This window comes from Acanthaster planci, linkage group LG17, assembly GCF_054643075.1.
Source record: "Acanthaster planci isolate LZ-2023a linkage group LG17, COTS_SCS, whole genome shotgun sequence".
In the NCBI taxonomy this organism is placed as follows: domain Eukaryota; kingdom Metazoa; phylum Echinodermata; class Asteroidea; order Valvatida; family Acanthasteridae; genus Acanthaster; species Acanthaster planci.
Window position 1 is genome coordinate 11,449,429 of NC_141793.1, and position 16,018 is coordinate 11,465,446.

Consider the following 16,018-nt stretch of genomic DNA (forward strand, 5'->3'; position numbering starts at 1 on the left):
GGTGTTCCAATTTACCTGTAACTGTGCAGAAAAGGATGTCGGTAACTTTGGACTTTGGTATAAATGACACTGACGCACACAAGTTTATCAGCAATGTGGTCATGAAATCTGCATTCTGCAAATTTTCGTCCAATGAGAGAGAAGGCTTTTAAAGCCCACGCGTCGGAGCATACAGAACACCTGAAAGGCCTATGCTGTCAACAAACGTTTATAAAATTTTCACTATTGTCAAAACGAGAACTTTTTTCTTTGGTTTAGTTGGCAACTATGATAATACAAGATGACATGAACCATAAAATGGAGAAGTGTCGGAGGTAAAAACTACCTTTCATAATGTGGCCCTAAGTTATTTGTTGACCCTTGACCCATTACTGGCCTTTCACCCTGGACTCACCGGACACTCCTCGCATCGCTCGCCCCTGTAAGCCGTGGAGACGTTGCACTCGCATTTGCCACAGTTGCAAGTGCCAACACCATTGCAAATGAGCTAGTCGGAAAGAGAGCAGGAAGTTATTTATTCAAAAAAAGAGTCAAAATATCAAGACGGTCGCGAGCCAAGTCTGAAGTTTCAAAAGAGGAAGTTTTCCCACCCAAATTGTGGTCACCGTGGCCTGCTAAAAGGATTGTTCAGGGAGTAAGAAAAAAGGCACAAGTGCTCATTTGCATACAATACAAATATAATATGATGTATCAGGAGCGTCTGACAAGTGAACCAGAGAGAGAAATGTGTCGACAGTTTTTACAAATCCAACACATTTTTGTCCGATTGCGCCTGCCAAATGAAGCACTGTGCAAGTCCCATGCCGAGGAAAATCTGTAGGTGCCACTGCACACGGGTCCAAGCTATACCTTACAATTTTCTGTTTCACTTGCAACCTGACTTGAACAAATTTGACTGACTGACATTGCAGAGTTTCGTAGAAATACTGTGCTGGAAAAGCAAAACACTGGTATCTCTCGCTTTTCAAGAGCAAGGAAAACACCAAAAATTGGCCATTTTCGTTATCTTTGATGTTTTCTCACGAGAAATACGAGCATGTTACGATGGAAAAATTATTGAGGAGACAAGTTCAACTTGGTTTCCTAACCACTGTAAATGTATGTTATATCATCAATGAGACATCAGTGCATAAAAATAAAGTCACTTAGCCTTGAAAAAAACAGGGATGAGATTGACCAATAAAAAAATAGCTGAAAACAGCCGAAAAAAGGCATTAAGAAGCTGAACTGTGAAAATCTCCTATCCTTTTGTACACAGCCAGTGAGGAAAAAAAGCTAAAATCCAAAACAAAAAAAGCTGAAATCATCTGAAAAAGGGAGAAATCTCAGCCCTATAAAAAGAACTTGGGACCAGACTTGTTGAAAAAAAGGACTTGTGGCTTGACTTCATTTGTGGCCAAAAAATGACTTGTGACTCGATTCAACTTGTGGAAAATGACTTGCTACTTGACAACTACTGAGAAATAACTTGGCTATGACACTGCACTGCTTACCCCATTGGAGGCGGTACAGGTGTCGGTCCTGGTGGAGCACTCGCACGCATCCCCTTTGTAACCCGGCCTGCAATTGCACTTGCTACGCTTGGTCTTGTCGTCGCAGACGCACACTCCGCGATCCGGGCCTGACGAAAAAGTGGAGCGAAAAATGCCAACGTGAAGCTGTTTTTTGCAGCCCAAGCGTGATTCTATTCAACTGAAGCATAATTGGCTTAAATTCTGTTGAAGGAAAATGGGGGCCTGTGTGTGTCTCTAAGCAAGGTGCTTTAAGTTTTCTTCTCGATAACAAGTAAACATTTGGCTTGAACAGTTTACGGGGGGGCTGTCTCATGCGCGACGCTTCAAGAGGAAAAACTGACACATTCCTTGCAATACACTGGGTACCCCCCCTTCCAGTATGCCCCGCCCTTAAAGAGAGAACCAAAACTGCGATCCCGACTTGACTTGAACACTGGTCCCTCGTGCAGGCTTTTCCAGTTTATGCAATACTCTAGCAGTGGGGACCATCTGTCGCTTCTACACCTACCTCCACAGAGCTCGCCTTTGTACCTGTCGCACGAGAAGTTGTCACACTCACAGTGCTTGCCGGACACCTGCTCCGACGGGTTCTGAATGTTAATGTGGAGAGGCAAAGGTCAATTCCTTCCATCTTGCAGCCAAACAATGCCAAATTTGCACACGGTCAGGCAAAAAAAAAAAAAAAAAAAAAAACAGTGCCAGGCTCAGAGACAACTGACTAAAATTTCTAGCCCCAAATGGGAGGTAGCTCTGCCAGGAGCCTTCCGGAATCCTTCAAAATCCTACAACACGCAAGAAATTGACAGCACGCTTTTTGTCCTGTACTTTTGGACAGGCGTCGGGCATCGCATCAAGGGCTACCTTTCACCACTCTTGCAAAGTAATCCCACAGCCGATTACTTTGAAGGACAAAGGAGGGTGACCCAAAAAAAAAGGAGGGGTGTGGTTCGAATCCAGCAGCTGAATTATGTGTGTCCTCCTTGGGCGAGTCGCTTTTTAATACCACTATTTGCATCTTTCCACCAGAGGTGCCTGAGAGGGAAGGGATGGTTGTTGTGTTTGATAATGACAGGCCATTTACACCAACCATGGCGGCATCCAGCTGTGTATACCCCCCTCCCCCGGGCTGATACTGTTGTCAGGTATGCAACTTGGACTTTCCAAAAAAAATGAGGGAATCAGCTGATCCGAGGAACCGTTTCATGCCGGTGTTGTGGGAATATTTACGGGGCCTGATGCCTTCTGGGTCGTAGTTTGCACCGTTTCACATTCCGCCACCTATCTGAATTCTTTCCCTCTAGCATATTGTGCCATCAAACTTTGTAAAATGAATGCCTAATTATAAAAAAAAAAAAATGCCAGATCATCGTTCGTGCAATCCACCCGCATCTGTCTCCTCCGTCCACCCACTCGTCCCGGCCATGTTTGCGTTCCTTTTGACCCACTTGCCCGTTCCGGAGCAAAAACATCTCCGTTTTCACTATGTGTGCATCCCACCATTACAATTTTGCCCTGAAAAGCAAACCGTTGGTTTATTCACCCAACACATCCTGGTCCTCATGGCCGGAACGGGTCACGTTTCACTAACCACACATCCTCTTGGCATCATAGGTTTTCTTGGAAAACTTCTCCCATTCACCAAAAAATACGACACTTTCGCTTTGAGACAGGAAACTCTTGCCCTTTTCAATTTCCCCCTTTTTTCCCCTCTCGACACTCAATAGTTTTGTCAATAACTTTGCCTAGTTCGTTCGAGTGTGTGTGTTTTTTTTTTTTACCGGTCTTTGGAAGCAAACGCACAGTCCGCAGACACAGGATCCGCGCCCTGAACAAACGATGGAGGAATTACCCCTGCAAACAAATTTATAAATAAAAAAACACCGAGTCATTGGCTTATTCAACTGATAAACATGGTAAGCACAGTCATGCAAGTTATATATACACTGGCCTTTTCCCACAGAGAGAGAGAGAGAAACGGGGGCTGATTCACAGAGGGGAAAGACAAATCTCGACGGTGTCGGATTCGCTTTCTGAGGTTGGACTTTTTCTGTCATCGGCACAAGAAAGGGAGTTGAATCACGAGGGAAAAGAGAGGGTCTTGGCAACATTAGATTAATGAAAAAACACTCCTCGTGTAAAACACATCGAGTTCCCAGTTCCTGTTTTGAGGTTGACCATAAACATAACAACCTTTTACTGTCATCCGCAAAGGAAAAGGATTCGATTCTCCAGGGAAAAGACAATCTCAAAAGCACCAGATTCTAATGAGAACAACACTCCCTGTCAACTGTGCGTTTATTCATGTCCATTTCTGTTCCCTAGTTTGATCATAAACAAGTCCTTTTTCTGACATCCTGACGGATATTAGAGGGTTGATTCACCAGAGAAAAAATAACTTTGACCAATGTGAAAATGTCATTAGAAAAACACTCTTTGTTCAAATACAAATTGAAGAATTCTTGAGTCCCTGTTGAAAATGACACTATACACAGGGAAATTAAACTGCACGGCTTTCTGACATTTCAGACAGGACGAATAAATGAGATAAAGCATATGTGTCCGGTACCGGAAACCCTGGTGGCAAGTGGTTTAACAGACATGGACTCTCTAAAAAATCAACGTTTTTCACAGGCCCAAGAGGGTCAAGATTCAGAAATTCAAATGAAGATAATCCCGGTTTTGCTTTCAAACAAACTGTCTGCTGTTCTTATTACAGCTGACAAAATGAAAAAAAGGTTGTTGCTGTTCATTTCATTGACACCGTTTTTGCCTGTAAACAAAGTTTTTCCACAAACACAAAAACCGTCTTCAATTAACCTCCCATGGCTATGGCAGTACTGTGATAGTCAAAGTTTGTGCTGATAGGCTGTGTCAGAATTACTCGGCTGTGGCTTGAAAATTACATACGACTCAATGACAAGTGGAAGCAGCCACTACCATAGATGGTACTGGCTGGACGGTAGCGGCTATGACAGTGGCTGCAGTCACTACCCATAGAGTTGTGTGTAATTTCAAGTGCTAGCCGAGTGGTTTGAAGCAGCCACATTTTGATGGCCGATAAGCGTGGTGTCCCAACATTGTGGTTGTGGCTGCTACTGACATTATGTCTATGGGAAATGGGTCTAGCCACAGCCGGTAATTTGGCACTTTGGAGCAACTTACGCTCGACATGAGGAGTCGTTATCGCCGAGGTCGGCGTCGTCGCTGCTGCACTCGCAATCCTGGCCGTAGCGGCCCGGGTTGCACTTGCACGTACCGCACTCCAGCGTGCCATTGCCCATGCTGCACTTGTCACTGTTAATGACCTGCAAACGGCACCAGCGACGGTTATCAGATACAGCAGATGGAGTGTGTGGTCAGCACAGTTCACAGTCCAGAAGTGGCCTGTCCATTTTAGAAGCCAGAAGTGGCCTGTCCACTTTAGAAGCCAGCAGTGGCCTGTCCACTTTAGAAGCCAGAAGTAGCCTGTCCATTTTAGACGCCAGAAGTGGCCTGTCCATTTTAGAAGCCAGAAGTGGCCTGTCCATTTTAGAAGCCAGAAGTGGCCTGTCCACTTTAGAAGCCAGCAGTGGCCTGTCCACTTTAGAAGCCAGAAGTAGCCTGTCCATTTTAGACGCCAGAATTGGCCTGTCCATTTTAGAAGCCAGAAGTGGCCTGTCCATTTTAGAAGCCAGAAGTGGCCTGTCCATTTTAGAAGCCAGAAGTGGCCAGTCCACTTTAGAAGCCAGAAGTGGCCAGTACAACTATCAACCAGAAGTGGACAGTTGCTGTGGAAGCCAGAGGTGACCAATGTAATCCAATATAACAGTCCGTTTTTAGTGATCCCCAGAGGCCAGTATCAATTAGCAGCCAAAGTGGCCGGTACCATTTGGAAGCCAGGAGAGGCCAGTGCAATTGTCTTCTGGAAGTGGACCATCCAATCTTATTGGCAAGAAATCCTTTAACAAAATCATTCATCTGCCAAAGTGGCTGGTGCAACTTAACAACCTGGGGTGGTCACTACAATTTTTATACAAGGAACAATGTAGAAGCCAGAAGTGGCCAGTATCATTTACTAGCAAGAAGTGGCCAATACATTTTACAACCCAGGCAGGGCCAGAACAATTTGGCAGCCAGAGGATACAATGAAATGTTACAAATTTCAATGAAAAGTTTGGCAACAATTGAGGTTTACTCCTAAAATTAACATTGTGAAGCAGGCCCCCTGGTGTTGGACTGTGGGGTAGTTGGGATTAGGTTACACTTTGGTGGATTTTGGGGGCCTCTGTTGGCTTCCGGAGTTGTTTGGTGGATTCCAGGATAATATGCTGGATTCTGGGGAGTCAGGTGGATTTTTGGGTAGCCTGGTGGATTTACGGGATAGTTGGTGGATTCTGGGGTGGTATTGCGGATTCTGGGCTAGTTCAGCAGATTTTTGGGTTAGTCCGAGGATAATCCGGCGGATGTTAGGGTAGTCTGGTGGATTCTTGGGTTAGCCGGGTAGATTCCAGGGTAGTTTGGTGGATATGGGAGATGGGCTTGTTTGGCAGGTTTTAGGGCAGTCTGGCAGTTTTGGGGGAATCGGGGGGGGGGGGAATACTTAGGTAATACGTTGCATGTTGGGAGTGTTTGGATGGATTATGAGTTACTTCAGAGGATTTTGAAGTTATCTGGTCAACTTTTGTGGATTTGGGCTAAGTAGGATGTCAAGACTATTCTTCTTACCTTTTGGGCTTCACAATCGCAATCACAGACCACTTCCACTGTCACAGTGAGTTCCTCACTGAAGCCGATTGGTCGGACATTGAACCTGCATTTCAATTACATGCATGCAAATGACGTCGGACCACAGAACCAATCTTTTCATTTACGAAAGAAATCACTTTTGACCGAGACTGCAGCACCAGCAGGCGGTGTACAACACAGTGCTAGGGATTCAGACAGTAAGTATGTAAAACATTTAATACTAAAAAGTTTAAAATACTGAATTTTACGATTCTGTTCCGTAGCTACCATTTCACCGTTATAAAAGATGACAGTCAATTGATAAGCATTGGATCCATCAGTGCGGAAGCACTATACACCAGAATGCGGTACAAGAGCGGACAGGTTCCGCGCTCCACGCACTCCTTACGTTTTCACGCGCTCCTCGGGGCAAGTGGTGGCCGTGATGGACAGCGTGAAGTTGACCGTGTTGCCCAGCTTCAGGTCGCTGCATTCCCTGGACCCAGGCGTCACCTGGCCATTCAGGCAGTGGGCCGTGTAGGCCACCGTGATGTTGGTGGGGGCGTTGTCTACCACCTCCACTTTGGAAGTGATTTTCTGACGATACCAATCCAGGGAAGGGAAAAAAAAAATCATTTCAACATCTGACGGCTGATTCCACTGAGACTGGTGCAATTTTGTTTCATTCTTGAGCCTTACACCGTAAATTTTGTGGCATGGCAGCAGGGTATGACTTGCAATCGATTTTAAGAGAAGTTGATTGGCTGAACAAGGTTTTAAATCACCCACATACTGGACTTTGACACCGGCTGTTTTCCTGCAATCTTAGAACCAAAAAAAAAACATCTTGGCAAAAAAAAATTTTTTTTTAAATTGAAAAAAAAAATACATCTCAAATCTTAGAGCAGTCATAAAGCAGTCTTCAAATTAGCTCTACCAGCCATTTCGAAAAAAGTTTTTGTGTTGTCTTCGTCACAACGAGGGAGTAAAAACTCTAAGTTTTCTCACAGCCAATTAAGTTCTTCACTTCCCGAATATGCAAAACTGTGCATTTCTTATTAAGCCCTAATATTGAGCAATGACAAACCTTACATGAGCATGATTACGGTAGTTAGTAAAATTGTCCAGTGCTGGGTCCACCTGGTTGCATGTTAAACTCACATGAAATCAAAAAATGAAATCCAAAAAATGAAAATTTTTAAACAGCTATTCTCAAACAACAATTTCTCAGTGTCTGTCCTGTGCAGGAATTTGAAAGGAAACAAACTCCTCCGTTAACGTGATCAAGCCTTCTTGTTCAATTCGCGCCCTCTTCCAGAGCGACTGGGTGGATGGCACATGCGCGAATCGGGAGTTTATAAAAACGGTCATTCTGGGGAAAAGCGTGTGGTATAGCAGTCAGAGCACTTACCTTGTAGTTATCCTTGACAAGCTCCACCACATTGCCTGAATCGGCCGCAAGGATTCCTGCTGTGGCCGCTTCGATGTACTGAGTCAGATTCTAAAAATAGAAAAGATGTTTCAACACTAAAAAAGAATCTGGGTACCAGGCAAAATTGACAAACATCGAACTCAGCCATAAATTTAAAGGAGCGTAACTTACAAATCAAGTCCCACTTTATCAAAGCTTCAATTCTAGTCTTGATTAGGACCAATTAATGACCGTAGAGTCATAGAGAATTCAAGGGTCCTCCATGTTTTATTTCAATTCACTGACGTCTGGCTCAACTTTGGAGTTGAGCTGACTACAGAACCAATCACTTAACAATAATAATTTCTACAGCGACACTTCAAACTAAATTGTCAGTGATGCTTCACATTAAGAATACTAGTTGAAAGAAAATAAAGATGAGCAAAGTGTTACAACTACACGTAGTTTACTGTTCATATCGAACCTCTTGCAAAATATCCCAATTGCTTCCCTAAACTGATAGGACTTACCCTGTATATACCGATCTCGCTGTCCGTGACGGCAAAAATCGGGATGACGCTGTTCTTCTGCATCTTGGCGTTCAACTGCCCGATGGAAGGGTAGTCCTGTAAACCAGCAAAGGAAACAAGAAACAGAGCATCACTTGAATCTGATGGGATGGTCGGGGTGTTTGTGGAAACAGGTGAAGCCTGGACCAATCTGTAGTTTGATATTTGATGGCCACTGATGAGCACAGCTGCAGTCAGTAACTGAATTTTCACTGTGGGAAAGCACTGCCGCGATAATATGGTACAGTTGAGGATCGGCAGTTGTGCCTCTTGATCTGGCCTTGGCTTGTTGGCCCCTGAAATTCAGTAGCACCTACAGTGTAGCACCTACAGCGTTGCAGCAACAGCCATCAATAACTGCTCTAAGCAAGGAGCGAGTTTCCCAAATGAACTGGGCTGCGCACGCCCCTCAGCTTCGCTGGAGAAGATTTCCGGAACGACTTACGGGCCCGATGAGCAGGGGTAATAACACAACCCAATGACAAGCCTATACACGTCTTCTTCGGCGATAATACACCTTCAATGATATGCTTACCAAGATTGTTGACTTTGTGTATTCGCCATTGGTGCTCAGGTAACAGTTGCCGTCATTGGGCGTTACAATTCCACCGAGCTGTCAATCAAAAACAGTGGCATTTTATTTCTATTGGCGGCACAGAAAACCAGAAGTTACATGTACAAACCATGTACATCAACACCATGCTGACAGTGTCAGAGATCCACAGGATCACTAAATGTCGCTTCACTGTCGTCCACCGTGCCATGGTCCATGGCTTTTTTACACCCAAGGGGAAAAACGGCACCTCACGTGAAGCCAATGATATCATTTCCCCTGAGGTAGTATAAAAACCCATGGATCACAGCATGGTGGGTAATTCATGTTTGGTGTACATTACTTGTTAATAGAATTTGACACAAAACCAAGTTGGAATGACCAAACTGAAATACTGGGATAGCTGATCAATTTTCCTTCCATTTTCCAAAAACTGTGCGCCCATGATATTTAGAGAGTATCAAATTGAAACAAATGCAAACTGCATACTGCATACATCAACCTACATTAATGAACCCAATGAAGTCCTATTTAAGTCAACCAAAGGACAGCGTCTGCAAGAGACAGGTCGTAGCAACATTCACTGCTTCCTGTGCGTACAGAAGTATGTAACATAACACACGGGCTAAATACGCATGTAGGTTTAAAGCACCCAAGGTCATTTGCCATACTCGGCTTCTGATCCAGGTTTGGCTTCGTCTCGAGATCAAACGGTCATTTTCAAAAGTGCACCCCTATCAGCCAATGAGAATCGTCTTCACGTTGGACAATTCAACATTTCCGCAGTATTGAAAACGAGCTGCAAATTGAGCCAGAGTCAGAGTTGTGGTTTGGGGAATAATGGCGATACCTTGCCGTCTCCGGCGTAGTGGAACGGCGCGTCCGTGGTGAAGATGACAAGATGGCGGGCCTGATCCCTCCATCCGATCTCACTCTACAAAAGACAGAGGAAATTCAATAAATGTGCCCCCCTAGTCCTTGACAATGCCAGCTCATCAAGACAGTGAGCCAGTTTAATATTCCGACGGCACGTGCCTGAAGCGGATCACAGCCGACGTCACCCCAAAACAGCTATGTGCATGTGTGAGGTACATGTAGTGCTGCCATACACCAAATCAAACGAATGATTTGCTCTCGAATGACCTCGGCTTTTTGAACGGCAAAATGGCTCGTTGTGGTAAAACCAACTTTCTTGTCAGTTTAGTGACCACTTATACAGTTTTTCCAAACACTCTTTCTGCACACTTCTGAAAGGTTCAAAATGACATCTTAAACAAATATTGGCACCAAATAACATCTGTAGCTTTGACAACAAAATTTACCACATGTGGAACTGGCCCATGAAATTCAATGCAAATGATATAAACATGGCTTCAGGTAATATAACAAGAAATTCAAAAAAAGCATCAGCCATTTTCAGTAGGGTATCGGGTACCGGTGAAAGCCCTATCTGAAAACACTTACTGTGCAAACAGTGACTTGCATCAGAGCATCTAAGCCTCCCTCCGGGGCATCCAAGTTACCAGAGGCATTCTGAGCTCTCACAATATTCTGAAGTAGACATTTAGAAGTACATCGAGACTTACGAAAGTCATTTTGAGAGTACAGATATGGGCACTGAGGTGGACAAAATCTACTCAAACAATTAAAGAGGAAAAAGCAAACTTAGTATATGTATACCCTTTAGTTTCACTGATAAGGATCAAAATCAAAATCAAAAATTTCTTCATGCCCAAAAACCACAAGATTGCAGTCACAGATCAAAAGTCACTGTCAAAAAGCACTGGGTACATGTACTTACAGTGAAGAGATCCGTGTCACGGTTCAACGGCAGAACGTTCTTGAAACCGTACGGGGCTTCGCATCCTGTGCACGGATGGATCAACCTGAAAGGAAGTATTTCTGTAAGTGACACTACTCGGTGCAGTTATCCACATGCGCCAGTTGGAAAACTGGACAAGAAGGTGAACACTTGTGAAGGCCTCATCATTTATCTCGCAGACACTTTCGCGATCCCAAGATTTAACTCCATCATATCCCATTTCGAATCCCACCAAAAGCCTTCTTCCGTCCCCTGGAAAGTTTCCTCAATAAATCCTCTTCTCTCTATGGGGCAGTGCTTGGGAAAAATGCGGGATTGGCTCGTCGGAGACTGAGACCAGGTCTGGACGCAAACAAAATGGACAAGACTGGTTCCGCAGATTCTATGATTCAATTGTGCTTTTTCTGCGATGCAGTGATTTGTAAGATTCTCCTGTAGAGAACAGGCTCTCCTCAAATCTCACTGTCCTGCACCCAGGACTGTGAGATCTCTTCTAACTGCAAGCGACTTACTTGGAGGGCACTGTGCTGACGTACGGCATGACAGTCTTGTCCACAAAGGAACCAAAACCGAGATGGAAGTCACTGGTGATGGCTTTCATCTCTCTGGCTGCATTTGAAAAAAAGGAGAACAAAAATCAAAGCCCAGAACCTTTGATTTACAGCACCCCACCCTCCCGAACAATCTCTAGTCGACACCAAATTAACCGCCACTCGCTCATCTACTGCGATGTCTAACGTAAGTGAAGTATTTAAATAAACTTTGTTGAAGCATGCATCATCATCATCATTCTGCACATGACCATCAAGTGGGTCGTAGTGACCTCCTGACACCCCTGTCAAGAGCAAGCGACCAACACTCATTTGGAAACAGCTGCACAGCGTCGGCAATCTGCTTAAGCCAAGTGAGACGGGGACAGCCGTGGGGCCTCCTCCAGATGGCAGGTCGCTGACCAAGATGGAATTGGATAGCTGTGTCGAGGGCAAGACGAGCCGGAGCCGGGGCTTGGAGGCGCCGGACATGGCCAAACAAAGTGAGGACGTGAAGGTGGTAGGAAATTCAAAGAAACTGATCCTTCAGTGCTTATGGCTCGAGAAAGATTTAGGCGGACTTGAGTGTCAGGAGGCCAAAAAATCTTAGTCGGCAAAGCCGATCGTCGGATGTCAGCTTTTGTCTCCTAGTGTGGCACGGGTTGACGTGACCTACCTAGGACGCTGCCAAGCTCTTTCAGATTGTTGAGATCGTCTTCCATGGACTTGGACAAGTCCATGACGTAGTAAAGGTCGACGGGATAATCTTCCGCCTGCCTGACCTGCATTGTGAGGTCAACCGGTAACCCTGGAAACAAGGTACCGAGGGTGAAATTTTTAAGGGACCACGAGATACAATCTTTTGCTGCAATCCTTGAAATTGTGTAAGTATATGGCAAAAAGTCAGCATGTAACTTTTTCTCAGAAGCGATTTCAAAGCGTAACCTCAAAGTTTAAACATGAAAAATGTGCAAACTGAATAATGTCTTCTGTGATATTCAACAACATTTTTAACAAACCAAATTTTTAAACCAAGCTAAAATAAACAGTTTTCGATCAATCAAACCCCAGAATGGCGCTGACGGATGTGGGCACAAGATTGCTAAAGCTCCTTTCGAGATATATTTGCTGATTGTTAGTACCAAGGAGATGTCTTTTATAGAGTTGGCTTGGAATCTGAAAAGACAGAAGTCTCACCTGGTCGAAGTTTCAGATGTACGGCCTGGGGCTTGACTTGTACAGCAGCAACGCCTCCAGCATTGCTGAGTGGCTCATCCTGGGGGGGGAGTGGCAGAGATTAAAAAGAGGGAGGAGGAACAACATTACTGTTAAGTTAACGGAGCAGTCTCATTTAACCATCCATTTCCAAAGGCAAATACTTTAGAATTAGAGGAGGTTTTTTTTTTACAATCTTGAACCCAAAGTTGAGACGGGATGAAGATAATGGAGTGTGGATAAACCTCCCTGTGCTCCGATAAATAATTGCGACTCGTGACCAGATTCTTCGAATTCAGTCTCAACGGCACTTTTTCCTTGTCCGTTTTCTAGACGCATGAGACAGGGCACAATAAATTCTTTGTTTTTGATACGTGATCCACTCTGTGGAAATGGGTCACAGGTCGCCAAGGCCAATTTTCTTTGAGTGGGCAGGCTTTTAACTCCTTGATGACGGGAATTTCTTCCCGAAAGCCGACTCCAAGAATTCCAGCCTCGCTTGGCCACAAAGGCCACCTGCCAAACCGCAAAATTCTCGGTTTGTAGCCCTGCGTGCTCTGCACGCTTTGAATTACACGGTGAAAAGGCTGATTGTTCGGTGGCATGCGGCTCTATTCACCCTTCCACATTCCGGTTGCCTTTTTTCAAAATGGGGACTATTGTGAAGTTGGTGATTATGATGCAAAATTTGTCTTTTCATTTCTGGGCTATGCACAAAGACCAATAACTATATATACAAGAGCCAGGGTCTGCCTTCTTCCACCGTGTTCGCTTGAGCGTGGGCAAAGAATAATAGCTGAAAAGCGGGCAGTGGATCTCAATTTTTACGGCGGCTATAGCCCTCTCCCGGCGCGAAGGGGTTAAGAGAACCTTACACGATGGAAATCACTGTCCATTTTCATCAGGATACCTAAGTGAGTGATAAATTGAAGCACAAAGCAATGCTTGCTCTTTCTAATGCGGCTGACAGTAACACACACGGCTATGGATGCGGCTAGCTAGTGGCTGCAGCCGCTTCTCATAGACTTGCATTTTGCCGTAAGCCACAGCCAGATGATCCGGACATGGCCTTACTCGGGTCTTGTTGAAGCTGCTCGTGGGATTGCTGATCTCCATGCAGCCGTTCTGTTCCAAGTTGGTGATGAGGTCGCAGCGCGGGCGGCTCTTCCCCTCCGCATCTTTGTAATCCTGCAAAAAAAAAAAAAACCAGAATTACACACTCAAAATTAATCATGGTTAGATTGGAAACCCCCCCCAAAAAAAATTACCATTACCCCTAAAGATCCTGAAGATTTTTGAGAAGGATTGTCCACAAATTTGCCAGAAAGGGATTTCTAATATGGAAGACTTTGAAGTGTTGATAAACTGCAGTGCGGTGTCCCGAAGTGACAACCAGAGAGTTCAACAGTGGAAGTGCAGGGAAGCCTGACTGAGTTTACCACGTGAAAGAACTGTGGAGGATTTCTGAGTGAAAGCCACACCCAGGAAACAACTCGGGGTGCTGCCCAATGAGCACGCTGACCCCAAAGACAAGGGCATTTGAGCAAATCTTGATGGGTTGTAGTTTTTTCCAAAAAGTGGGTTGGAGCTGTCAGATCCTCTGTAGCTTCGAAAGAAGAATCACGCCCCATGCAAGGTTACAGTATCTGGGTTCCACCTTCCTCGATCTTGCAAGATCCTCCTAGATTTCTTGGGGGATTTTCAAGGACCGGGGACAGTTTGACGACTCTGGTACAGTACATGTACCTACCCCCTGTGTGCACCAACCACAGGACGGATCCAGCACGATGCATTCCCCGCATGTCCTGGCATCAGAGCATATATTGGCTGGAATGGAAAACGGTCACAGACGCACAAACATGTTAGTTCACAGGGTAACTTTAAACTGCTGTTGCGTGAAATATGTGACTGTCACCAGACAACACAAACTTGTCACCAAGGGTCACAGGCCCAAACTTGTGACAGTAACGTTTGGAAACTGAGCTCTTCTGTGATAAAATTCGAATTTGCTCAGAGTTGCCGGTACAAGAACATACACCACGCATCATTTTCAACATTTTTAGCACAATTTTTCCCAAGAAACATGGCACCTTCAACCCATCTCTGATGGAATCCAAATACATATGATGTACAGTGGAACGTCGCTATACCGAACACCGCTATACCGAACATTCAGCTGTACCAAACATCGTCTTGGCTCCCAGTATTTTGTGCACAAAACCTACCGAACATTATGCAGTTGCAAATCAACCGAGATTTGCCACAGCATGCATCAGAGATCGATCCTGAGCGGTAGCTTCTCGACTTTGAGGATAAACTAAACCTCAATTTTTTAACTCAAGATTTAATAAAAAACAAAATCAATTAACAGATACATTTCTAGAAACCTCAAACATGAATGCAACGGCAAAACATCACGAGAACAGCGAATTATAGTATAACAAGAGGGTAACAAGAGGCACTTCAGTTAGACAAGAGAGGGCGCTATTGAACATGTCAACGAAACGTTTGGCAGTTAATTTTTCTACACCAAACGACTGCCATACCAAACATTTAGCCTGGAGCCCGTCGTGTTCTTAACAGCGGCGTTCCACTGTACGCTCAGTGTTGCTTCCACAAATACAAGACCAAACTATTGAAGTACCCACTAACATTACATTAATAACTTATGGCTATTGCTTTTGCAGGAAACCTTCCTGAATTTCTAAAAGTTCACCGTCACGGTGGTCAAGTTCCAATAAATGTACATAGGTATGCGTACATGTACAGTGTATACAAGCACCTCCAAATTATTTTTACTTTTCTGCAGATTTTTCCCTTCGTGTGTATTTTTTACTTTTTGTGAATATTTTCCACGCCTGTCTGATAACTGTTCACTGCTAAACGATTGAAAGTTCTTTTCTCTTTGTTGTTTGCATGGCTGTGAGAGTGTACATGGTGCATAATCAGTGCATGCAATCTTCCAAAACAATTGCTGAACAAGGCACTACACTGCCAGGCATCGTTGGAAAACCTACTGATTTACTTTTGTCGCCACTGATACGCCTAGCCAAGACATAACACACTCTCGGCCGAAGATGACAGGCCTATTACCGAGCCCAAGCGGCTAACACAAATGTCATCGTTACAAATTGGGTGATGACCAGGCCAAGTCTGGGCAAACCATTAATGTTTTTTTCCCCCCTGAACTGCTGGGGGATGTTAGGCCATGCACTGCTTGCCGGAATTCCATATCTGAGTCTGCTGCTTCCGTGTACAATGTACATGTAACAGTCAGGTTTTTTTGCCTGAATTTGTCCACATGTACCAGTGGTCTGTAAGACTATGGCAGGCCACCAGCACAAAAGAACAGGTGAATTATTCATTAAAATGTTACAAAACTCGTGCAACTCTGGCATATGTCTGGCACCTAACTGCCTAACCATAAACACTGTGCAACTCTTCTACAACGTCATTTAATTTACAGTAATGAGGCAAACACACATTCAGCGGTAAAAATTTGACACCAAGGGAGACATTGCTGCAAATTTTGGCTCCCCATATGGCAATAGGAAAGTGGGTTGTTTTTCCCCCAAACGTATGGTCAACAGTGTTTATTCTGGTCTTTAACATGTCTTCTTTGTTCCAGGAGTGACGAAGAACCATGTACATATGGGTGATTCTATAAATTAGAGGTCCACCTTGGGGACATTTTGGTGTT

At 44.5% G+C, this 16,018-nt stretch overlaps 1 protein-coding gene across 2 annotated transcripts in view; it reads right to left on the minus strand.

The window, feature by feature from the left end:
* Positions 1-16,018, minus strand: part of LOC110973352 (integrin beta-1-A-like) — a 36,463-nt gene that overhangs the window by 8,325 nt on the left and 12,120 nt on the right. For both annotated transcript variants that reach the window (XM_022224089.2, XM_022224090.2), the window contains exons 3-20: positions 14,069-14,145; positions 13,393-13,506; positions 12,301-12,379; positions 11,780-11,911; positions 11,086-11,182; positions 10,553-10,637; positions 10,216-10,302; positions 9,602-9,685; positions 8,734-8,811; positions 8,160-8,255; positions 7,630-7,719; positions 6,628-6,815; positions 6,219-6,303; positions 4,677-4,819; positions 3,293-3,365; positions 2,023-2,104; positions 1,494-1,621; positions 395-487 (exon numbers count right to left, since the gene is read on the minus strand). In XM_022224089.2, coding sequence (XP_022079781.2) covers positions 395-487; positions 1,494-1,621; positions 2,023-2,104; positions 3,293-3,365; positions 4,677-4,819; positions 6,219-6,303; positions 6,628-6,815; positions 7,630-7,719; positions 8,160-8,255; positions 8,734-8,811; positions 9,602-9,685; positions 10,216-10,302; positions 10,553-10,637; positions 11,086-11,182; positions 11,780-11,911; positions 12,301-12,379; positions 13,393-13,506; positions 14,069-14,145 — 1,811 coding nt within the window. The remainder of the gene's footprint in view (positions 1-394; positions 488-1,493; positions 1,622-2,022; positions 2,105-3,292; positions 3,366-4,676; positions 4,820-6,218; positions 6,304-6,627; positions 6,816-7,629; positions 7,720-8,159; positions 8,256-8,733; positions 8,812-9,601; positions 9,686-10,215; positions 10,303-10,552; positions 10,638-11,085; positions 11,183-11,779; positions 11,912-12,300; positions 12,380-13,392; positions 13,507-14,068; positions 14,146-16,018) is intronic.